Below are 26,605 nucleotides of genomic sequence, written 5' to 3' on the forward strand. Positions count from 1 at the left end.
ATACCATTTAAGAATCTGACTAAATTGATGACTTACAACAGCTGCATTGATAGGTTTTTTTAGCCACTTTCTTTCTCATTTAAATCATTATTAGTTGTTTCATTAGAATTTCATTCTTCATAATTAAGATTATCCATCTTGCACTAATTAAAAAAAATCAGACTGTTGTTCCAACCTAATTCATGTATAACTGACCAAATTTGTATATACCAAAAAAAAGTCTATCTATCATTCTATATTATTAAGAAATATAAGTATGATTGGAAAAGTTAGTTATTTACCTTAGAAATTTGAATTTGAATTATTGCTTTCTGACTGCCTTCTCTTTGGTGGAAGCATGTAAATATTTAAAGATCCATTAGGTAAATATATCAGAAATAGGGAGCAAAAATCAAGGGATTCATATAATCCATTAGCTGGATAATTCGTGTACTGTTACAATTACATAGGTCAAATCCTGAATAATATACTACAAATAAAAATATCATGCTAACAAGAATATTTTCAAACCCAATCCCTCATATCATATTTTATATAACATTTTATACAAAAACATTCTGATACAAGTGTACTTACTTTTTACACAAATGGCTTTCTTAAATGTATATGTAAGTATGTGTTCACATATTGAATTTTTGTCAAATAATAAAATGAACTGGACACATGGTCATTAACAAGAATATTGCAATGAATATGTAACCTACATATTATGTTGGAACATAAATAGAATGTTTTATGTGGGGAGTTTTCTTTAACATTGGGCATGTTTGTATAGTAAAATAACTTGAATTTGCTATTAAAGTTTCAGTTTGGCTTCTGAAAACCTTGTGTACAGTTCATGTAACTAATCTGTAAAGAATTCATTCATTTCTAGCAATACAACAAAAAGGATAGTAATAAAACAAGATAAAGGATTTCTTTTATAGTTTTTCCATGTCCTTATTCTTTATTATCACTTGCTTTCGAATTCCTTTAGTATTTTAAGATAACTTAAGTGGTTTGTTAGCAAAATTTCGTAAGATTGATAAATACATTAGAGACTTCTGTTTCAGATTAGATGCTTTTGTTTGGTTTCTTTTTTCTTTTCACAGAATATATCCAACAATTTTTTAACTGGTTATTTTGACATTGCTTTGATTTCTTTCGCATTCAATAAACATTAATATAAGAATACCTCAAATACATCTTCAGTCACCTACCCCAAATTTTTTTGTGTGTTTCTGAATCCCTTTTAATCACCTAAGTGTAATCTTTTTTGGAAATAATCCTTTAGGTAGGTATTATGCTCCAGACTTCATGATTTGATTTGCTACAGAACTTCCATTAGAAATTGTTTATTATTTCCAAGCAAAGTTGTAGTGTGTCAGTATTCATGAATAACTTTTAAATCACGTTTTTAAAAAATCAATTCAGTCTGCAAGAAAATAGAACTAATTATCTCTAGTATGATTATGCTTTTTCAGAAAGATTTTTTGAAATGGAATTCTTAAGAACATTTTCAAATTAAATTGTACAATGAGAACTGTAAAATTGTACAGTGGGGATAATAATAGTATATATCTTGCAGAATTGTTATAAGGACCAAGTTGGCATAATATTTGTAAAAAGAACTTAACACAGTATTTGGCACATAGTGGACATTATATAAGTACTTCTTTCATTCACCTTCCCCTTCATCAAGGAGAATGAAAGGGAATATGTATTGTGTCTTGGTTAAGGTGAGCAGAGAGAGGATCTAGGTGGACTGAATAACTAAGGATCTAGATGGACTAAATAACTAGGGATAATGAGTATGGGTCCTGCCATTTTATTCCATGAGAATGCAAAGAATAGAGAAGGTGTAGAAAAGCATAGAAACTGAGCCAGAGAAAGAGGCTTTAAAATAGACAAAAGGGGAGCATAGATAATAAGGTGAGGAAAAGAAATCATCTCTGTAAAGGAGCACCAAAATTGAAATAAAATTGGGAAGAAAAAAAAACCTATGAGAGACTAGTTGAAGGAGAGGAGAGGAAGAAGGAATCTACATGACTAAAAAGAAAAAAAAAAAGGAGAAGAAATAACAAATAGGAGAAAGGGAATTTGGGAAGGAAGAAAGGAGGAGAAGCAGAGAAAAGAAAGTCCCTTTCGAAAATATAAAGTAAATGAAAAGTCAAAACTATGTTTTTGGGCAAAGAGGAAAATAAATCATAACTTGGGGAAAACAATGTTAGAGGCAAATGAAGTAAAATGTAAATCTGACTTTCATAACTTTAAATGGTGAATGGATCGAACAACCCATTAAATGAACAAAAATGACACTGACTAAGAAAACAAAATCCTGCAATCTGTTACTTACAGGAAACGCATAAAAACAAAGGCATACATGGAATAAAACTGAGGGAATAGAAAATTTTATTATTCATCAAATGGGTAAAATAAAAAGGCCAAAGTTGCAGTCATGTTATCAATATCCCCCCCCCAAAAAAAGAGGAAACTACATTATGCTGAAAGGAATTGTAAACAACAAATCAAGTACTAATCATATACGTTTTCAAATGCCTTAGCATCTAAATTCAAAAAGGAAGCAGTAACTGAGCTATAAGAATACATTAGTAACCAGGAGGAGAATTCAGTGTCCCTCTCTCAGTTTTGGATAGTTCTAATAGCAAGATTAACAAAGGGAAAAGATGAAACTGAACAAAGTGCAGGTGAAACTAGAACTAAAGACTTAAAAGTATCTTCTTAATGGGATTGGAAAAGAATAAACATATATCTTAGGACCATATGGAACTTTCATAAAAATTAACCATTTGCTAGAGATATTGCCACAAATGCAAAAAAAGGCAGAGTGAAAATGACTTTATCATCTCATAGACTTCAGAGATGTTGGGCTAGTTCTAAAAAAAAAAAAAAAAAAAAAAACAAACTCACAAAAGAGCTCTAAAAGCTCTACTTATAAGGGGAAAGATAAAATATAATGCATAACCTCACACTGTGATTATTTTGCATCTAAGTTGCATCAGCTATATGTCAGTGGAAAACTGGGAAAGGAGAAGAATTCTTGGCAGTTAAAAGCACTTAGGCAAAGAATACTAAATCAGTTTTGTTGCAGATTGAATAAACTTTAAAGCATATTTCTCATCTGTAGAATGAAGATAGTAACAGTACTTTTCTCCAGGGTTGTTATTTATTATATAAATAATATATAATATGGTTATATTTAGATCTTTGCAAACCTTACAATGTCTATCTTAAGGCTAAATATTGTTAATATTAACTGTAATACAGAATTATACCCAAATGCCTTCAGTAGATAAAAGGTTTTAAAAACCAATTATTGTTAATGGCAATACTGCGTATCATGGCCGTAATTTTTTTGAAAATGATTTTATAATTATGATCTTAGCTTCTCTAAAATATGTGTGGTTATACCTGTCTTTCTATAACCCCTTCAACATTGACTGTTGCCATTTTTCATTATCTTTGTCAGTTCTTAGGAAGTAAAGTGAAATCTCAGGGTGGTTTAAGTTTGCATTTCTTTTATTAGTGATTTAGAGCATTTTTTCATGTGTCTCTGAATACTTTATAGTTTTTTTTTGAGATGTTCCTCTGACAACCCATTAGTAAAAATATTCCATATTTTTACTTTTTCAGGTAAATTTTTAAAATCAAGTTTTGTAAAGTATCCCTTTTGTAATTTGACTGGCATAGCATTAAAAGCATAAATTAATTTTGGTAGTATTGTCATTTTTGTTATACTGGTATAGCCTAGTTTTGAGTATTGCATATTCCTTATGCTATTTATGTTGTTCTTTATTTCTTTAAGAAGTGCTTTGTAATTGAGTCTATCCAAGTATTTTGTGTATCTTGGAAGACAGGTTTGTTTTTTTTTTTTTTTTCCCACATATCCGATCTGTTGCTCTTTTTCATTTTATTGGAATATTTAATTCGTTCACATTTATATTTTCTTCCATTTGGCTCTAAAATTGTTGTTTTTTTCAAGTTAAGATTTTTTATTTTGTTATGCTATAAACACAGTATTATGTCCTTTCAATTACTTTAATTTTTTTAAGGTGACCCTTTTCCCACTGGCTTTCTTTCCTTTATCCCTGATTGTTCTCGTTGGGCATCCTTTTTTCTTTAGAGGTAAGTAGCTAATTAGTTACTTTCTCCTGCTTATGTTTAGTTATATATTTCTTCTCCCTCTTTTTTCCTCAGTCAAGTAGATTTCTATTCCTCTTTTCCCCTTCAGCTAGTCCTTTTCATTATGGGGGGTTTTATTTCATTTTTTTTGCCCCTTTCTAAGGATTTCTTTTGTCTCTTCACTATCCATTTTCTGTTTCTATTTACTCTATACTACTTCATTCTCTAGTTAATGAGCCCTATAATCATCTGGTCTCTTTTCTCTCTGTATGCTTCATACAATCAAAGCTTCAAGGTATCCATTCTGTTTTCCCCTCTATATGCTTTCTGCCCCTACATTGTAAGTCTTAGTCCATGAGTTTCCCTTTTCCATTGTTCTTCATTCTCAAAACAATACCATTCGGTGCATTTGTCAGAGATGACACTGCTCCTTGGTAGAACTTTTCCTCCACCACTGATTTATACCCTTTCATGCTGTTTTTTTTTTCTACCTTCGTCAAAAAATATCTTCCCTTATGTTCATGCTTTTCCACTCATCTATGTGCCAGTAATTCCCAGGGATTCCAGTTGGGGTTCCCCTTCTGAATACAAGTAGACTTTTCAAGTACTGATTTCCCCGGCATTTTCTGTCTTTACCTCTAGCAGCATTCCTCAGTGGAACCCTCTCCTACCTCTGGAGTGAGGGCTCCTTTTATTTCTCCCACCCATTTTCTTTTCCCCTCAACTCCTTACCCACTCTCTTGTAAACGCTTCTCTTTTTGAGAGCACAGGTCACCTTCCCCCATTGTTAGCCCTTGTTTTAATGCTATAGCAGCATGCATTCTTTTCCTCCCATGTTGTAATACTGCCTCAATGTTGTCCCACAAAATAAGTGTTTACCTATAGGCAGGATGTCAGGTTTGTCCTTAATGACCTCTGTCTTCCTTTTCGCTATCACTTCAACTAGATTTGTTCATCTAGGTCTGCCTCTCATCCTGATGCTAGCCAGAACTGGGGAAGGAGGCAACTTATTAGAATAAAGTAAGGAAGGGAAAGGAATGTACAAACTCTAAAGATATCCTTTTTCCTACCTCAGACAGCACCTTAAATCCCACCCCCACTTTTTTGTAGGCATATTTCTGTTATCATTGTGTTGTTATCCTGCATATATTTTCTTTTACTTTTTTTTGTTGTTGTTGTTATTTAGTGTGTTTGAGAAGCAAACAATCTCTTCAATTCTGGTTTTGTTTCTAAAAATATTTCACTCGCCTCTGTAATAAGTGTATATCTATATTTTGTCCAGTATGGTTATTTATGATAGGTTATCCCTGGCTGCATCATTTCTTTTCAGAACACATTTTTTCACTTCCTCATCTTTTTTCTAATAGATGCTGAATAGTTATTTGAATATATCTTTGAATATACTTTCCTTTGTACCTTTCACCTGACAGTTTGTAGAACTTTTTTCTGAATTGAATTATTAAATTTAACTACTATATGTTTTGAAATTTGTCGATGAGATTTTTCGGTTAATTTTTAGATAATCTGAATTCTTTCAATTGGAATCTTATTTTCTGTGTTCAGAAGTTCAAATAAGTTCTTTTTTTATTATTTCCTTTTTTATGATGTTAAAGTTTTTCTTGTCCTATGCTGTTCATTTCAGAGACTTATGATGGTTAGGTTGTCTTTGTGTTTCTTTTCTTGAAGATTAGTATTTTTTGTTTGCATAGTGAATATATATATATACTTTTAATGTTCTTGTTATTTTTGCTTTTTTTCTTCTAGATCATCCTTCACTTCTTTACTTCTGCATTCCTAGTCTATCCTCCATTCTTTTGTTTGGTGATGTTAGCCATTGCAGCTACAAGTTTTTCTGTTCTATTGTTTTTCTTTTTCTTTTTTTGCTGTACAGTACCTAAGTTCTACTCTTATAATTCTCATTTCTCTTTTAAGCCACTTAGGAATAGCTTCTTGTTGTTGCATGTTCTCAAATTCCACAGTATTTTATCTCTCATCAAGTTTTGGCTAATTTTTGTTTGTTTTATAGTATTCACAAGTTCTTGAAATCACTTTTGAAATCTGGAAACTATATATCCTTTTGTTGTTACTATTCATCTGTTTTTCTTCAAGGTCTTTGAGACTTCTTAAAATCTTTAATACTTTCAATTTCCCCCTTCTCCTTCCCCTCCCCCCCCCCCATTTGCCTTATTACTTCCCGACTCTGACTGAACTCTCATTGAGTTCTAGATCTCAGAACCACCCAAGCTCCTCCCATTCTTGGCAATTCACTGTTCACCGTAGATTTTTTCCCCAGTTGACTTTTGGGTGACCAGAACTAATCCCAGCTGGATGCTATGCTTTCCCTTGTACTTCAGTGCTATACAACCTCTCTCACATATGACATCTTGTCCTGGTGACTGGTCCCAGTCCCTCTTTTTCTTAATTATTTGGTTCAGCAGTGGCAATTTAGCAGTATTGGTACATTCAGGCACCAGCCCTTGGCAGATTTTTACTCCAGAAGGGTAATAGTCAAGATGGTAGTCAAGGCCTGAGCAAAATTCCATACCCTGGGGCTATGTTGCCATAGCAGTAGAAGGAGGGAGAGGGGACCAGGGTTGTTTCTTATATGTAAAAACAATTTTTACATTAATTTTTTAAAGTTTTGAATTCCAATTCTTTTACTTTCCTCCCCTCTTTCCTCCTTTAGAAGGCAAGCAATTTGATACAGAATATAAATATGTAATCTCATGCAAAATGTATTTTCATATTAACCAACATGGAAAAGAAAACACACAAAAAGAAGAAAAAGTTTGTTTTTTTTTTTTTTAATATGTTTAGTCTTACCTACATTCAGACTCCAGCAAGCATTTTTCTGAAAAATTTCTTGGATCATTGTGTTGCTGAGAATATATAAATTATTCACAGTTGATCATTGTAAATATTGCTGTTATTGTGTGCAATGTTCTCATTCTGTTCACTTCACTGGGAGTTGGTTTTGATATAAACTTCTTTTGTTGTTAATGCATCTATGCTGCCACTAGTGCAAGAGATAGGGGAGAGAGGTACTAAGTGAGTTCAGTCAAGTGTCATTTTGTGATTTGGGGGGACTTATTTTTCTTAGACCATGGAAACAGCTGAAATTACTTTTTATTTGGTGCCTAATTTCTATTTTGGAGAGGTTTGAAAGGTTGTTGGAATAGAAGTAAATGTCTAGGCTGCTATCTGTCTTGATAGCATGACCTGGAAATTTCTTCAATGCATTTCTTAAAAGAAGTTAACTGTTTATAAAAAAAGAAAGAAATTTAAAGTAATACCAATTAATGATTGTATTATATAATCTAAATCAATTATTTTCCTGACATGTATCATTTCACTAAGAGGTTATCCATAATAATGTGGTTGAGATAACAAATGATATGCACCAAATATTGAGATTGATGTAATCACCAAATGTTGGGGTTTGGTCACATGAAGATTCACAATGGCCATTTTCTTTGACAAAAGATAAGTTTATTTAGGAAGTGATGTTATTGACAAAATGAAGAGATACAATAGACAGCAGTAGTGGTAAATATTAAATAGAATTGGGAAAGCACATAGCAAAGAATGATGGAAAAGATAAGTTTCTAGTGGAACACACAATTAGCCAGAAGAAAGGGAACATCCCATGAGGTTAGAGTATTTATCCCTTGGCTAGAAACACCTTAAAAGAGTTAGTAACTAAAAGGAGAAACACCATAAGGCATAGTGGGGGATAAGAGGAAAAATACCATGAAGCATGGTGGGAAGATGAGAGATACCATGTGGCATGGAGGGAGGAGTGAAGGGAAAGATACCATGAGGCAGAATGCCATCCATAGTGGACCATGCCAGTGGGGATCAGCAAAGATGATATGAGTCATGGACAAATTTATAGGGGGAATTGAACCTCAGGAACATGGCTGAAATTTCTGACAGGTCCTGGAAAAGCAAGGCTGCCTATGACCTCTGCAGAGAGTGGGCATCATGGGTTTGATTATAACTTGAATTTCTGACTGAAAGACCTCCCCAGAGAATGGGACCAAAAGGCTAAACTGATACCTATCAATGCCTGCTCCAGGGAGTAATTCCATCAATATTTCATATATAATTACAAGCCAGATAATCTATGAAATTAAAAACTTTCCCTATTTGTATTGATAAATTTGAGTTTTTCAATTACACATAATAACATCATAAGATTTATTTTTTTGTCATGATCTGTGATTTCATTATATAGAATTCAACCTTAACATATTCTCAGAGAATTGCTTGTGCCACTAAGAGGTTAAATGACTTGTCCTGGGTGAACAAGCCAGGAGATGTCAGAAAAAAGACTAACAACAACAACAAAAAAAGCCTTGTCTCCAAGGCTTGTACTCTTTACACTATTCATGTTGTTTTTCTGTTATTTAAGATAAGAATTCTTTTTACTATAGAATATTAAAATGATATTTTCTTGAGTGAAAGTTGCTTTAATTTAAGAGTCAGGTCAGTTTTCTCTCCTCCATATCCCATAAGATTGTTTCTAGGATAAAATGAAATCACATATATGAATACACTTGAAAATTCTAACTTGACATGAAAACATAAGATATATAATATCTGGTTTTGTCATCTGGGAGTTAAAAAATGTAAAATGATTATCAACAATTCTTTTATTTTTTCACATAGATCAAATCCTTTTTATGAACCCAAACTAATCCCTACTCCAAATAATTGGGTGAGTCCAACTCCAGAACCAGAAACTGAAAAGAAAATGAAAAGAAAGGCCCCAGAGCCACCAGGACGCTTCCCAAGGACAGAAGGAAGGACAAGAGAGATCACTGGGGTCTCTGCAGGAGCCGATCTCGCATCTTCACCTAAGGTAGGCTTTGGTATTTAATGAAGTACGTGTTGACCTTTTCATGCCTTTTTTTAATGCCAAAGTTTAAACAAAAGTAAATACAAAACATGTTTGACCATATTGTTACCTAAATGAATCTATTTATATGTAATTTAATAGGTATATTGTCATGCTTTATGTCCACACCAACATAAACACATTAGGTGTATATTTAAAATTTTGTGAGTGTTCTTATGAAGTCAATAGAAAAAAAAAACAACAAAAGCAATAATTATTACAGCATTGGTAGATGTAGTTTAAAGTAAAGAGAGGTCTAAGATGTGTAGAATCATTTTTTTCTAATATAGAATAAGGAATAGAAATCATCTTCTAGTAAGGCTATTGGGTTCAGTAATGCTTTGTTGAACTGAGAATTTCACTTGGAAAAAGTTGTTTTCTGATTGATTAATACTCACTTAAATCTTGATCTGCCTTTTTTGCACATAGAGTTTAATGCCTAATAATTAATATGGAATGAGAAAGGAAAATTATTTCAAAAACTGAACAGAGCCTGAAACATTTAAATAATCTAATTTTAAATAATAGTGTTCTAAATGCAATAAAAATGTTGTTTTTTTTAATTTTAACTTTTTATAGTTACAACTTTTGAAAAACTAACTTCTTCAATCTGTAATATTTATTCAAATAATTCTATAGATAATACTTTTTTTTTTTTCTTCCTAATAAAAAAGAACCTTTTTTTTCTGCTTTTAACATTTGAAGGATCATTTCAAAACCACTTTTTACTTTTGGAGATTTGCAGTCACTCAAAGGTAACAGAAAATTGCCCCTCAAAATTGCTAATCAAACTTAAGAAGAATAATTTATAATTTTTTTTGCCATGTCATATATTTTTCCTTTTTTCCTTATATAAGTAGCTAATTGTGTTTGTACATGTACTTAAGCATTTACAACTAGAAAATAAAATATCAAAATTATATGCATATGTGTATATACATATGTATGGCCTAATTAAATGCCAGAGTTCTTCTTCTTCTGTTCTATAATTTATATCATTTTACTTGGCAGTTTGGGTATGAAGTAAATTTTGTTTTGTTTATTAAATATATTTTAATAATATAAAGCACTCATAAATTAAAGAAAATTAAGTTCTATACTTCACATAGTAATCATTTTAAATAGACATATATAAATGATCCCAGATCAGGCAACAGTAGAAAGAGACTGCTGAAAACAGTAGAGCAAATCAATTATGCTTAAAAGCACTAATAATAATGAAATGATGATAATAATAAATATGATGCTTATAATATAGTATAGTATATGAGTATTTTGGGGAAAAGGTTATTGCACTAAAATAGCAAAAATATGAGTTAGGACCTCATTATCACACTTTCAGAGAAACAGTTATATCAAAAAGATAAAAAGGAAATAACTTTAGGAATTAAATACAGTTTTGGAAAAGGTAGACATGATAAATTTCTCGTGATTGTTTAATAGGTAGATAATGGAACGTGTATATTTCTCAGCTGTTAATGACAGCAAATTGATCAAGTACAATAATAATATTAGATCATACTTCACAATAAATTCCTTACAACAAAAGGAGAAAAACAAAAAGATTAAAAACATTCAAACTTAAATGGATATTAAGTGATTTAATTCTGAAGGAATTAGGGGGTCAATAAATTATTTTTAAAAATCAGATAACTTAATTAAGGAAAAAAATATCAAGGAGACAATATACTAGGAATTTTGAAGTACAGACAAAATAGTCCTTTATCCCCTCTACTTAATAGTATTTTTTCCCAATTATATGTATAAATAGTTTTCAACATTCACTTTTATAGAATTTTTAGCCAGATTTTTTCCCTCCCACCCTCTCCAAGATGGCAAGCAGTCTGAGAGATTATATTCACATTAAACATACTCACATATCCTATCGTTCATGTTGTGAAAGAAGAAGCAGAACAAAAAGGAAAAACCACAAGAAAGAAAAAACAAAAAGTGAAAATAGTATGGTTTGATCTATATTGAGACTCCATGTTTTTTTCTTTGAATGTGGATAGCATTCTCCATCATGAGTCTTTTGAATTCAGTCAGAATAATCCTTAGGGAAAATTCATATCTCTAAACATTTTCATCAGCAAGAGGGACAGAGCAAACCAAGGAATTGGGCATTCCACAAAAAAAAAAACAAAAAACAAAAAACAAAAAACAAAAACAAAAAAAACCCTGACTAAATACATAAAAATAAATAAATAAATAAAACTAACTAAATTTGAATTTAGATATTTTTAAAACAAAAATAAAAAACATGAAAATGATAAAACAAGGAATTGGTTTGTAAGATATAAAATAAAACCGCATTTAGCACCCAGAGTATATTAAAATCAGCCAGTGTCAGAATAAAAGAAAATCCTTGATCTTTATTCTTTGCCAAGATGAAGGGGAAAGTGAGAGCAATCACAACACAAACCCAGCCAACAGTGCCCCTGCCTCTTTTACTCTACCCACCAAATAGTCTGCAATCTCCTATACAACACACCCAACTTTCACAGAGAGTGGGAGGGGCCATTCTTTCTCCACGCATATATTAATAGAGTATTGTCCAATTGCTGATCAGCCTCAAGTGCTTGGGACCTCAGTACAATAAGAGCTTCAAGAGTTTCAGCCCATTACTGTAACAAAAAATAAAAAAAAAAATTGCCATCAACAAGAAAAAGAACATTCACAACAAATGAAGAATTTTTTAAAAATTGTTTGCTGTAGAGTACCACAGATAGTGGGGAACTCTGGGAACAGTATACTTGAAGCAAGGATTCTTACAGCAGGATGTTTGTTTACTCAGTGTGATTGATAAAATAATGGATCTCTAGTTCACATATACTTACTGTGATGTAATGATGTAATGGTTCTACAGTTGGCACATGCTCAGTGTGCTATAGTGATGTAATCCTACTAAGGTATTTAAGGGCTGAGAGGATTTGAAATAGACTCCATCCTTGACTATCCTTGTGGTGCCTCTCCTGCCTTCATCAGTAATTTATCTAAGACCAAGGCCAATCAGAGATCCTCCAGAAAGCATCTGGACATTACAGTTTGCCTGATTATATGCCAGTAAAAATGATACCTTAGGTGAAGTGGATGAATAATTATAAAAAACATAATTATCAAAAGCAACCAAATAATAAATAGAGAATTTAAATAATGAACAAAATCATCCCAAAATAGATAGATTTATAGGGGAACTATATTAAACAATTAAAGAAAAACTAAGTCTAACATTACATTAATGGTTTATAAAAGTAGATTAAGAAAAGATCTTACCGAATTCCTTCTATGAGCCAAATATAGTCTTATATAAGATACCCATAAGCCAGGGTGAGATGAAAGTGGGAAAGAAAATTATTGACCAATATTCTTAATGAACATTGATGCAAAGCTATGGGTAAAATATTAGCAAAGAGGTTAAAATTATAATAAAAGCTACCATTTTGAATAGTGCTTTTAGCTTTACAAGAGCTATCATACCTTATCTCATTTGATCAGCATAAAAATATTGTGAAATAGCATTGTTATTATCTCCATTTTACAGATGAGGAAAGTGAAATGACTTGCTTTTAGTCACATAGTCATTAAGTGTCTGAAGCAGGATTTGGTCTTAGGTTTTCTTTACTTCCTCCAATGCTTTATTCATTGTATTACCTAGTTGTCTCAGGGAATATGCATAAGCAAAAAGAAATAAAAATTGTTACTTTTACAGATAACATGTTATTTTACTCAAAAATTCAACTAAAATTTGAAATTTTTTTTCAGTAAAGTAATGGGATATAAAACAAATCCATTTAAATTATCAACTTTTCTATTTATAACAGATTCCAACAGGAAAAGGTATTAAAAAGCAATTCTCTTCAAAATAGAATGCATCTAGGGAAACTAAAGATCAAGAATCTCAAGGGAAATGATGGAAAAAAATGAATAAAGACTTAACAGTTTCATATCTCAATCTATACTACAAGCTAGCAGTAATCAAGATTATTTAGTACTAGTTAAAAATTAGAGAGGTCAATCAGTGAAACCTTTTAGATGTATAAGATTCAAAAGTATTTGAACCTGGAAGCCTAGTCTTTGATAAATGCAAAGGCCTCAATTGCTGGGATAAGGATTAATTATAAGTGTTGGAAAGGATAAGGGAAAACTGGAACACTAATACATTGTTGATTGAGTTGTGAAGTGATCCAACCATTTGGGAGAAAAATTTAATTATTCTCTAAGGGATATAAAATTATGCATACTCTGATCAAGCAGTGCCATTACTGGATCTGTATCCCAAAGAGATCATAGAAGAAATCATGTGTGTAGAAAATGTTTGTAGCAGCTCTTCTTGTGGTGGCAAAGAATTGGAAAATGAGTAGCTGCCCATTAATTGGGAAATGGCTAAATAAGTTATGGTATATGAATACTACTGTTCTATAAAAAGAGAACAAGTTGATTTTAGAAAAGCTTGGAAAGATTTACATGAACTGCTACGTGAAGCAAGCAGAACCAGGAAAACATTGTACAAAGCAACAAGAAGATTGTATCATAGTCAACCATGATATATTTAATTATTCTCAGCAATTCAGAGATCCAAGGCAATTCCAATAAACTTTAGATGGAAAACGCCCATCCACACCCAGAGAGAGCACTATGGAGACTGAATGTGGATCAATGCATATTATTTTCATCCTTTTTTCTTATTTTTTTCCTTGTGTTTTTCCCCTTTTTGTTCTGATTTTTCTCTCCCATTATGAATGTACATCCAAACCTAAAAATGAATAAATGAATGAATAAATGAATTTTAAAAATCATTGCAACAAATTCTTCTGATAAAAGTCTCATATCCAAGATATATAATTGATTCAAATACATAAAAACAAAAACCTTTCTACAATAAATAAATACTCATAGTAGATGAACAAAATTTTCAGAGGAAGTAAAATAAGGTATCTACATATGTAAAAAAATGCTTCAAATCAATGGTAGTTGGTAAAATTTAAATGAAAATAGTAATAAGTTTTTACTTCATACCCATTAGATTAACAAAAATGAAATTAAAAGGTAAATTTTAAATTTTGGAAGCAAAAACAGGAACATTAACATTGTTGATGATATTATAAATTTGTCATCATTTTATTTTATTTTTCCTTAGTTACATGTTAAAACCATTTTGACATTGTTTTTAAATTTTTTGAGTTCCAAACTCTTTTCCTTTCCTTTTTCCCTTTCTCCCTCCCTGAGATAGTAAGCAATCAGATATAGGTTTTATATCTATCTATTTATCTATCTATAAAACCTATATCTGATTGTATTTTACATGCAGTCATGTAAAATGTTTTGATATTAATCATTTTGTACAAGAAGACTTGAATAAAAAAAAGAAAGAAAGTGAAAAATGGCATGCTTCAATCTATATTCAAGCAATACCAGTTTTTTGTCTGGAGAGATACTTCATCATTACTATGAGATTGTCTAGAATCATACATATGAGTGACAGGTGTGACGTGCCACCTCAGTTATTTTAGTTTTCATTTCTGTAATCAGTAGTGATTTAGTGCTTTGTCTGAAAACTGCCTGTTATATCCTTTGACCTTTGACCATGTGTTTTTATAAATTTGTCTCAGTTTGTTATATGAGGCCTTTATCAGAAATACTTGTTTTAAAATTTTTCCTAAGTTTTCTGCTTTCTTTATAATTTAGGTTACATTGGTTTTGTTTGCATAAGAACTTTTTAATTTTATAAAATCAAAATTATCTATTTCATATTTTGTAATGCTTCCTCTGGCTTCTTTGATCCTAAATTCTTCCCATATTCATAAATTTGACAGATAAATTATTCCATGCTTTGCTTATGGTTTCACCCTTTATGTGAACCTTACCCAAATATTACAGTGTGAGATGTTAGCTTATTCCTCGTTTCTGTCATACTGTTTTGCAGTTTTTCCAGCAGTTTTTGTCAAATAATGAGATTTTGTTCCAAAAACTTGAATATTTGGGCTTATCATATACTAGATTACTGTGGTCATTTACAATAATGTAATATGTATTCCACTGATCCCCACCATTCTATTTCTTGTCCAGTAATAGATTGTTTTGATAATAAAATTTGAGATCTTGTACAGCTAGATAATCTTTGTTGATATTTTATTCCATTGAGTTCCTTGACATTCTTGAGCTTTTCTTTTTGCATATGAATTTATTATTTTTTTCCTGGCTCTATAATACAATTTTTGGTAGTTTGGTTGGCATGGCACTGAATAAATTTAAGTAGAATTGTCAATTTTATTATAATGTTTTAGTCTACCCATGAGCAATGAATAGTTTTCCAACTGTTTAGATCCAATTTTATTAGTGTGAAAAATGTTTTCTAATTGTGTTCATATAATTTTTAAGTTTCTCTTGGCAGGTAGGCTCTCAAGGTTTTTATATTTTCTTCAATTATTTTAAATGGAATTTCTCTTTTTATCTCTTTCTGCTGGATTTTATTGGTAATATATAGAAATACTAATGATTTATTTTGTATCCTGCAAGTTTACTAAAGTTGTTAATTATTTCAAATAATTTTCTAGTTGCTTCTCTAGGGCTTGTAAATATAATACCATATTATTTGCAGAGTGATAGCTTTGTTTTCTCATTGCCTATTCTAATTTTTTCAATTTTTTTTCTTCTCTTATTGCTAAAGCTAATATTTTTAGTAGAGTATTAAATAATAGAGATGATAATGGACATCCATGTTTCAGCACTGATTATTTTGGGCAGGCTTGTAGCTTATCCATATTATAGATAATGCTTATTGATTGTTTAGATAAATATTATTTATCATTTTTAGCTAAGCACCATTTATTATTATGAGCTCTAGTGTTTTTATCAGGAATGGGTGATATGTTTTGTCAAAGGCTTTTTCTGTATTTTTCAATATAATCATATCTTCTGTTGGTTTTGTTTTTGATGTGGTCTATTATGCTGATAATTTTCCTAATATTAAACCAACCCTGAATTCTTGATGTAAATCCCTCCTGGTCAAAATATATTATCCTTGTGATATGTTGCTCTAATGTCCTTGCTAGTATTTTATTTAATATTTTATATGAATATTCCTTAGTTAAATTGCTCTATAATTTTATTTCTCTGTTTTGGCTCTTCCTGCTTTAGCTATAAATACCACATTTGTGCCATAAAAGGAATTTGATGGCTGTTTTTCCAAATAACTTATATATTATTAGGATTAATTTTCTTTAAATGTTTGGTAGAATTTACTTGTGAATCCATCTGGATTCACATCTGGCCCTGGAGATTTTTTCTTAGAAAATTCATTGATGGTTCATTCATTTTCTTTTTTCTAAGATTGGATTATTTAAATATCCTATTTCTTCTTCTGTTAATGTTAATTTTGTTCATTTCTGTCTACTTCATTTCATTTCTGTCGTCAAATTTATTGGCATATAATTGGGCAAAATAGCTTGTAATAATTGTTTTGATTTCTTCTTTATTGGTAGCAAATTCTTCACTTTGATTTTTGATACTAGTAATTTAGTTTCCTTCCTTTTTAAAATCAAATTAACTAATGATTTATATCTACTTTATTTTTTTTCCATAAAACCAGTTTCATAAAACTTTTAATTTTATTAATCTCTCCTTTGATTTTCAGGATTTCCAATTTGATATTTAATTAGGGATTTTTAATTTGTGTTTTTCTACTTGTTTGCCATTATTGCCATATATGCCATTATTGATTTGATCTTTCTCTATTTTATTTATATAAATATTTAGGAATATAAATTTTCGCATTTTTTGACTGTATCTCATAAATTTTGCTCCAAAATATATAATATTTAGATAAATAATATTTATCTAAACTATTAACAAGCATTATCTATAATATAGATAAGCTACAAGCTTATCCATTTGCTCATTTTTGTCTTTGTCACTTTCTTTAATGAAGTTATAAATTGTTTCTATAAGTTATTCTTTGACCCACTTATTTTTTAGAAATAGATTTAGTTTCCAGTTAATTTTTATTTATTTTTTCCATTGTCTATTATTGACTGTAATTTTTATTGCATAATGATCTGAAAAGAATGCATATACTATTTCTGTTTTTCTGAATTTGATTGTAAGGTTTTTATATCCCAATATACGGTCAGTTTTTGTGTAGGTACCATGTTTTGCTGAGAAAAACGGTATATTCTTTTTTATTCCTATTGATTTTTCTTCAGAGATCAAACATATCTAATTTCTCCAGAATTTTATTCATCTCTTTAACTTCTTTTTTAATTTAATTTATGGTTAGATTTATCTAGTTCTGATAGGGGAAAGTTGAGGTCCCTCAATACTGTAGTTTTATTGTCTTATTTCCTGCTGTAACTCATTGAACTTTTGTTTCAAAAATTTAGATGCTATATTATTTGATGCATATATGTTTAGTATTGATATTACTTCATTGCTTGTGGTATTTTTCTTTCTTATATCTTTTAATTAGATTTTTGATTTTATTTTGTTTGAGATCATGATTGCTACCCCCCGATTTCTTTGCCACAGCTAAAGTCTAAAAGATTATATTTGCCCCCTTAACTTTACTGTGTGTGTGTTTGTGCTTTTAATATGTTTTTGTAAGCAATATATTGTAAGATTTTGGTTTTTAATCCATTCTGCTGTCCACTTTTGTTTTATGGGTGAGTTATCTCATTCACATTAATAGTTGTGATAACTGTTTCTCTGCATGCTATTTTTCCATTATTTATCCTCCCCCTTACCCTCATTTTGTTCCTCCTCAAAAGTGATCACAGTCACCCCCAAAGTTCCCTTTCTTCTATCCACACCTCCCCACCCTTCTATTATTCTCATCCCTTTTTATTTCCTTATAGAGTAAGATAGATTGTTCTGTTTGAATCAATTCTGATGAGAGTAAGATTTAAGCTTTGACTGCCACTCCCCCTGACATCTCCCCCTCCATTATATCTCTTTAATGCCTCTTTTATGTGAGATAATGTATTCCACTGTATTTTCCCCCTCCTTCTTGCAGTACAATCTTCTTTGTCACACTTTGTGTTCTTTGGCATTTTGTTTTTTGAAGTATTACCCAATCAAAATTACCTTATGTCCACACCCTCTATCTATTTATAGTCCTTTTAATTGCCCTTAATTAAATAAAGTTCTTATGGGTTACAAATATTATCTTGCCATATGAAAATATAAACAGTTTGACCTTATTGAATCTTTTATTTCTTTTTTATTTTTATTCTTTTTTTATGTTTTTGGAGATTCAATTTGTTATTCAGCTGTGGGGTCCAATCATTTTAATTTTAGAAAGCATTTTGGAACTCTGCCCATATATGCTATGATTCAGTTATTCTGGCCTGGCCCTGACTGAAGTCAGTCACCTGATAATTTAGGTTTGATATTAGAACTAAAGGAGTACTCCCTCCTAATTCATCCAGTAGTTAAGAACAAGAATTATATATATATATTTTTTTTTTCTTTTTTTTACTTAACCTAGCTGAAGGATATTTGACAATGATGGCCATTGAGAATATCACAAGTTGATTTTAGCTAAGGTGAGTTCCTTTGCTTGAGTTATCCATTGAGATCCATGATTCAAGCTTCACAGTGCACCTTGAGTTCCACTTGGCTACTTTATATTTAGGCAGTTAGGAAATTATGTTAACAGCCTTAGGCTTAATCTTCTGAGCCAATCAATTCTTGAAGAATATCTCAATTTTTTTAGAAAAAATTAATCTGGAGAGACTTGCATGAACGATTGCTAAGTGAAATGAGCAGAACTAGAAGATCATTATACACTTCAACAACAATACCATATGATGATCAAATCTGATGGATGTGGCCATCTTCAACAATGAGATGAACCAAATCAGTTCCAGTTGTTAAGTAATGAATAGAACCAGCTATATCCAGTGAAAGAACTATAGGAAATGAGTATGGACCACAACATAGCATTTGCACTCTATCTATTATTGTTTGGTTGCATTTTTATTTTCCTTCTCAGGTTATTTTTACATTCTTTCTAAATCCGATTTTTCTTGTGCAGCAAAATAACTGTATAAATATGTATACATATATTGTATTTAACTTATGCTTTAACATATTTAACATGTATTGGACTGCCTGCCATCTAATGGAGGGGGTGGGGAGGGAGGAGGGGAAAAGTTGGAACAGAAAGTTTCACAAGGGTCAGTGATGAAAAATTGACCATGCATGTTTTTTAAATAAAAAATTATAATAATAAAAAAAGAAAAAATTAGCCTAACTCAAATATGGATAGGAGCTAGAATATTGTTTCTACCACCCAAGAACAAATGTACAAAAAATATTTGTAATAGCTATTTTTGTAGTGGCAAACAAACTGAAAATTAATGACTATTAATTCAAGAATTCTGGTATATGAATGTAACGGAACATTGATGAACTATAAGAAATGATGAAAGTAATAGTTTCAGAAAAATCTCAGATTTGTCTAAACTGATACCAAATGAAGTAAACAGTGCTGAGATATGATTCAATGACAATAACATTGTAAATAACAGTTTTGAATTACTTAAGAAATGTGATTGATTCTTCGACCAATCACAATTCCATAAGACTTATGATGAAGCAAGCAATCTATCCCCTAACAAAGAGAGAATGGACTAGTTGCTATGGTTTTCCTTGCCTGTTTCAAGAGGTTTTTTAATTCTTAATTTTGGGAGGAGAAATGTAGGTAGCAGTAGTGTTGCTAAAAGAAAAAGAAAATATAAAAACGATCATTGGAGAATTTTTGAAAATGTACAGAAGAAGACATCTTTGAAGGCTGTTTAGTTTGCTAGGAAACTATTATAAACAAAAGATTGCTGGGAAATGTTTAACACAACTGATTCTATAAAAATAAAAAATGTCTTCACACACTTTTAATTTTAATGTGTATTATTAACAAGTTTCTTATCACTTTCTTAAATCTAGAAACAACAAAATAAATCAAGCTCCAGTTTGTAGTGTTCATTTATTTCAAAGGCATAAATACTCAGCACTGAAGATTTAACAGTCAGTACTCATGAGCCTGTATGAACTATCTTTAGCACACTCCTACTTATGTGTTGAATTTATCTATTCAGAAGAAAAAGCAAATTGTACATAATATAGATTTACTGTTTCAGATACAATTATTGCCTACTTTCTACAAGGAAAAAATACTCATTTAATTTAGTATTAAAGATAAAAAAGTTTTAAAGGTTCCAAGTTCAGAATTTAAAAACAAGAAAGTAGAGGTTGTTTCTTTATTTGTATTTTCTTTGCCTTCTATATTGCTTGACACATAGCAAATGTTTAGCAAATATGTGTTGAATGATTTATTAATAAGTGTTTTTTAATTAAATTTATTGATGTGATGACTATTATCCTTCAAATATTGTATCTCCTATAAATCCTTTAGCCAGAAGTAAGCTTTACTTTTTCTATGCATCCCTAGCATTTTACTTTTACCCTATCTATAATTATTCTCATAACCTGCCTTATAGTTATAGGTGAATTCTATGTATGTATGTATAGTTATCTGAATGTGTGCATGCATGTTTATTTAGCCAACCTATCCTTTTGTTGTTCCTTACTCATAAAGATCTGTACCCCACCTTTGCCTTTGTACAGGCTGTTCCCCTTGCCTGGGTACTACTTCTTTAACTCTACTCTTACAATCTCAATATTTCTTCAAAACTCAGTTAAACACTACCATGCACATGAGATTTTTCCTTTCCCCTTGATCTGCTACTGATTTGCCCTTGATATTGTTTCCTGCATATTTTTTCTAGTGAATAATTACATGTTTACCCATTTTCTTTCCTGTTATAATTTAAGGACCTTGAAAATAGGCAGTATTTTTTTTGGGGGGGGGGGCATTGTATTCCTAGTGCCTGGTACAAAATAAGTACTTAATAAATACTTAATAATTGCTCTCTTTCCATGGATTGTAAATGTCTTTAATGCAGGACACCGTGTCTTGTTAATCATTGTATATTTCTGCCTCAGAGCCTCAATCTGTAATGAATATTTGTTAAATCAAATTCAGAATTTTATCATTGAAATAGGACATTATTGATACTCTGATTATCTCTTTGTATATAATGATACTGCCCTGATTCAATATATTTTAATGACTTTATATAGAAAACATTTCTTAAAATTCATCCGTTCCAATCAGTTTTCATTCACATATCTTCTTAGAGTAGATTCCAAAAGGATGACTGTCACACAGTGTGAAGAGACCAAGAAAAAGTAGAAAAAGATTATGGGACTTTGAAGTGGAAGGAATCTTAAAGGTAATATAGTTTAACTCTCCCCCATTTTACTGTTCAGGAAACAGAGTTCTGGAATGGTTAAGGGATTCATCCAGACAATAAATGGTTAAAACTGAAATTTGAATTTGGATTCTCTGATTTCATATCACATACTCTCTCCTTTATATTACACAAAGTCTTCAGTAAATGATCCCTGAATTACATGCTTCATGGAAAGCATAATATGTACTTTCATAAAGGCAAAAATGACACATTTGAAAATGAGCACTGATTATTTATGATGGGGAGTTCAAGTTCCCATTCTAAAAATGAGGACTGAAAGGTTTTTCAGTGGCCAAAGTAGAGCATCCAAACAATACAAGTGACAAATGTGCATAATAAAGGCAGAATTCTAGGTAAATAAAGAACCTTTGCTTTTTAATTTAAATTTGTTCTTCTAGTTTAAGTTCATTTTCATGATAAGTCTGAGAAAATAGTTGTTTTTACCCTGATTAAACTGGCATTCATAGCAGATGACTACCAGCAAATCTCTACCCATACTTAGTCTTTCTGATAGTCTGGGTGAGCTGTGCATGTTTTTTGTTAGTTGGATATCATGACTAAAAGTAAAGAATCATCAGTTTGCTCTTTTTGGTGAAAGGTTCTAGCCTGTCTTGCCTCAAAATATGATCCTTGAGAGATGATCTCAGGTTCTAGTAGTATGAAACAGTGCCCACCAATGTGGGCTTTTATCAGTCACAAAACCATCTGAGACCAGCAGAGCAATACCCAGCAGAGATACCATCCCCTGAAGCCACTCTGAGATGAATAAAATAATTCCTGACTGAGATTACGTGCCCTCCAGTCCCTAGAGACCAAGGGGATCTTGTGGACACAGTAAGAGTAATACTGTGACATTACCAAAACATATCAGTGATACTGCAACGTCTGAGAAATTAGCTACTCCTTCATGAATGTGACTTAATTGAAGTTAATTCCTTTTTTTGTATAGGCCCCTCTTTCATTAACCTTATGTATGCTTCAGTGGTATGTATATTTATAAGAGAGTGTCCTTAGGTTTCTGGCAGGAATGTTCTGTTTCACCTTTTCTTACTATGCTCTTTCATGAAATATCTTTGCTCTGAATTATGTTCTCTGACTAACTAGAAAAAAAGGAAATATCAGGGGGGGCTCAAAAGCTATGGTTTTGAATGAATTCAGAGTCATAGAGTAACAGTTCTCTGAGGATGGGAGTTTGTAATGCCGAAGAAACTGAGCAAGACAGAGATTAGAGACCAATTCAATAATTTATTAAATGGACAGAAATACTGGGACCAATGCATCCATGTTGATCCCAGGGCTAGACGAGACTATCATCTCAAAGAGTCTAGCCCCGAGTATCGGGGCAGCGAGCCTTTTATGGAATAACAAGAACAATGACATAATGGAAGGATCTAGATGGGGATAACCTAATAGAGTGAAGTTACTGATATTCTAATGACATTAATGAATGTCTATAAAACCTTTATCTCAACCATTAAGAGGGGATGGTCATAACCTAAGGCAGAATTATGAAATACGACAATTGGAGGACCTGGTCACCCCATTAAAAGGGAACTTTGGCATAACATTCCCCCCTTTTTCTCTTGGAACTATTCAAATCTTTGAATTACCTTCCTCTAGAAGGCCTTAGCACTATAATTTGAACAATCCTATGTGAAGTAAATAAAAATCAAAACAAACCTAGACCAATGCAAGGACTTATGGCAAGGTCAAGTCTCTCCCTGATAACCCCAGAATTAATCAGCAATACACAAAGTTCCTTATTTCAATTATTTCTGACAATCAGTTGTCAGATCCTCTGCAATTGGGGAGCATATGGACAGCTGTGGTCATTTGTGCATGACTCGGCCTCTGCTTATGGAGAGCAGCAGGCTCAAGGCAGTTAGTTGTGTTGCCCATTCAGAGGGCTGGCTCCAGGGGCTAGGAGGGTGAGACTTGGAGCGGCTCCACCTGTCCTGCCCAGAGGAACAAACAGGGCTGCTACTAGAATACAGATTTCTGCACAGTTGGACCAAGGCAGGCAAACCCCAAACTTTTAGAGGCTTTGATATCAACAAGGTCCTTTTAAGTACGCTGAACTACTAATTAAAGATCTGGGGTAACAGGAGTGGAGAAATAGCTCAGAGAGACTGCCAGTTCCAAGACAGGTATCCAATTTCTGTTTGTTTCTAAAAAATAATCCCCCAAAACTGAATCTGCCAGGGCAATTCCAACAGAATAAGGGATTTCCAAGTTAAAGCACAACCAGCAAATCGTAGTCTAGTAAATTTAAGCAAGGAGTAAAGGACTTCCAATTAAATCTGCACTAGCAAGATACCAGTTTTCCCAATTTCCTATTTCTTCTCCTCCCTTTTTTTTTTTTTTAGAAAGGAATTATCAAATGACCATCCCACATATAAATCATACACATATGCATATACATAACAGACTAAAAGTCCCTCAAACATAATAGCAATAGTTACACAAGTTTAACAATTTCCATTCCAAATCTTAAACAGTAATACAGTGAAAATTCTAACAAGTCAACCACTTTCCCACTCCCCCCATCAGTCCAAATTACATCAGGAAAAGTGGGCGATGGCTGTCAATTGCTTCTTCATGCTGAACAGGGACGATGCTCAGTCCACGAGGGGCATGGGTCTGTAGTGTGGCGAGCTGACAAACAAAGGTTTGATCTAGGTCCCACAAGCAAGTCAATATACCTGTAATTTGACCAAATCTAGAAATAAAAGCAAATCTAAGAAAGAAAAGCTAGGACAGTCTGAGATAGAAAGACTGGTCCACAAGGACTGCTACAAGATGTGGCCTCTCGTTAGTTAAAAACCTTAAAAAAAAAAAAAAAAACTTGAATATCCAGACACCATATCTAGTAACCAATAGATGACCAGACCAAATCCTTATTTGCTCAAGTATGTAGGATATAATGATTACCGATGACCATATTGGAAGGGTGGGGAGCGAAGTTTAACTAAATTTCACTCCAGGCCAACTAAATGGCTCCTATAGCTGAAGTAACAGCAGTGGAGGGGGGAGGGGGGGGAGGAGAGGCGAGTTTAAATCTTTACAAAAAATCCCTACCCCACCCAACACTTAAAGCAGCAGAAATAAGTCCGTGGGTGAGGGAATCCCATAAAACCTACATGTCCAGCAGAGCTGGATTTAAAACATATAATCCATTTCTATCTCATTTCAAATAATAAAACAACATAGTTTCTTTCTCTCCTTCTGGCCCCATGTGGCCATTATTCCCAATGGACTTCTCCTAAGGTCCAACTTGGCCATAGTTGAAACTTTCAGAAAAGTCCTTGTTACATACTTTAGGTAAAATTAGAGGCACATGACTTCTTTCAGGCAAGTTAACAGAACTTCTTTAACAAGCTATTGTTACTTTAAGATCTTATACTTAAGGATAACCAATTCATTTCCCAAATTTAGAATCTTCTTTAAATTCCTAATCAAATGTTTTCACCAGCTGGAGTTCAGTATTGAAATAACCAATTCCCAAATTTGATCATTGTTCTTAAATTTAACAGAGCTCTTAAGTTATCGAAACAGACAAACAAATTACAAACAATTTCACAAAAATCACATAGAGCACAGAGCACAACTAGACTGTCTAATAACATACAAGACATACAGAACACTGATCACACTTAGACTGCACAGTTACAACATTCAGTAGGACACTAACATTAAAGCCAAACCAAATGGTGTTTTTAAAACCCCCAGTCTTTGTAGATAGCCCCCTGAGCATACAAAAGCGGGAGGGGCTGGCATTACTCTAACTAACACAGGATGACCCAAGCAAGGAAACTGAGTCCCATTTTCAAATGTATATACTTCCCACTCAATGGAAGAAGTGGGAGGACCTCTTGTAGAAATGCATTGAGATGCAAAGGATGGGCCTTTGTCTCTGGAAAAGGGTTGGACAGAAAGAGTTTCCTTAAGCAAAGCATCTGCTCCAATAAAAGAGTTGAGGTGGCGGAGTGTCTAGATTGCAGACAAGTGAAAACTTAGTTTTCCAAATCTGTGCAGCCTCCCTCGTATCTCTCTTTAGAGATAGAGCCGCAGCAATTCCTAAAGAATTATGCCAGAGCTCCCAAGAGCTCCAAATAACCACTGCAGTCTTGATGCCTGCAGTGTCCACCACAAGATAAGGAAAGAAAAAGTCTTTTACCTTGTCCAGGATTCCGTATTTCACACTCCAGTAGCAACCCCCACGTCTAGTGGGCCACTCATCAACCAAGCAAATGGCACCCCAAAAAGGGCACCCCAAGTGACAACCACGTCCAGTTATTCACTAATCAACCAAATCAACTGGTACCCCAAGAAAAGGGCACCCCAAAAGTGACAACCGTACAACTGTGCAACCGTGTCTGGTTAGTCTGGTTATTCATTAATCAGCCAAACCAAACAAACAAACAAGTCTTAAGACATAACCAGATGGTACCCCAAAATGTACCCAGACAAACTTACTCTCCTGTGGCCGAAATGGGGTTGTCTACCATCAGGCTATTGTGGCTGAAAACTGCTCTCTTTCCTGGAGGCTCTGGAAAGAAATCCAGGAGGGCCCAACCTCTCCAGGCCAAGAATTCAGATTCACAGCCACCCAGCCCAAGGCAGAGATCCGAAAGTCTAATCTCTAATCCTGCTCATTTTCTAATTATCTTGCTGGGGCCTCCAAATGTAATACCGAAGAAACTGAGCAAGACAGAGATTAGAGACCAATTCAATAATTTATTAAATGGAGAGAAATACTGGGACCAATGCATCCATGTTGATCCCAGGGCTAGATGAGACTATTATCTCAAAGAGTCTAGCCCCGAGTATCGGGGCAGCGAGCCTTTTATGGAATAACAAGAACAGGGACATAATGGAGGGACCTAGGTGGGGATAACCTAATAAAGGGAGGTTACTGATATTCTAATGACATTAAGGAATGTCTATAAAACCTTTATCTCAACCATTAAGAGGGGATGGTTATAACCTAAGGCAGAATTACGAAATAGGACAATTGGAGGAACTGGTCACCCCATTAAAAGGGAAATTTGGAATAACAAGTTCTTGAGACTCTTTCAAGGTATCCATCAGGTCAAAACTTTTTGTAATAATATTAAGACATTTTAATTTCTAATATAGTAAATACCTATAGTTATAACCCATGTAAACAGAAGTTATTTGGGGGTTCTGCAATAATTTTTAAGGAATCCTGAGATCTGAAATTTGAGAATCATTGCCAAAGAATACCATGAATCTAACTATTCTTGGGGTGGAG

General features: G+C 32.6%; 1 protein-coding gene across 14 annotated transcripts in view; it reads left to right on the forward strand.

The window, feature by feature from the left end:
- EHBP1 (EH domain binding protein 1) overlaps window positions 1–26,605 on the forward strand; it is a 444,659-nt gene that overhangs the window by 249,950 nt on the left and 168,104 nt on the right. For all 14 annotated transcript variants that reach the window (XM_031950538.1, XM_031950539.1, XM_031950541.1 and 11 more), the window contains one exon: window positions 8,794–8,986. In XM_031950538.1, the coding sequence (XP_031806398.1) occupies window positions 8,794–8,986 (193 nt within the window). The remainder of the gene's footprint in view (window positions 1–8,793; window positions 8,987–26,605) is intronic.

The sequence above is a fragment of the Sarcophilus harrisii genome, chromosome 2 (genome assembly GCF_902635505.1).
Source record: "Sarcophilus harrisii chromosome 2, mSarHar1.11, whole genome shotgun sequence".
In the NCBI taxonomy this organism is placed as follows: Eukaryota; Metazoa; Chordata; class Mammalia; order Dasyuromorphia; family Dasyuridae; genus Sarcophilus; species Sarcophilus harrisii.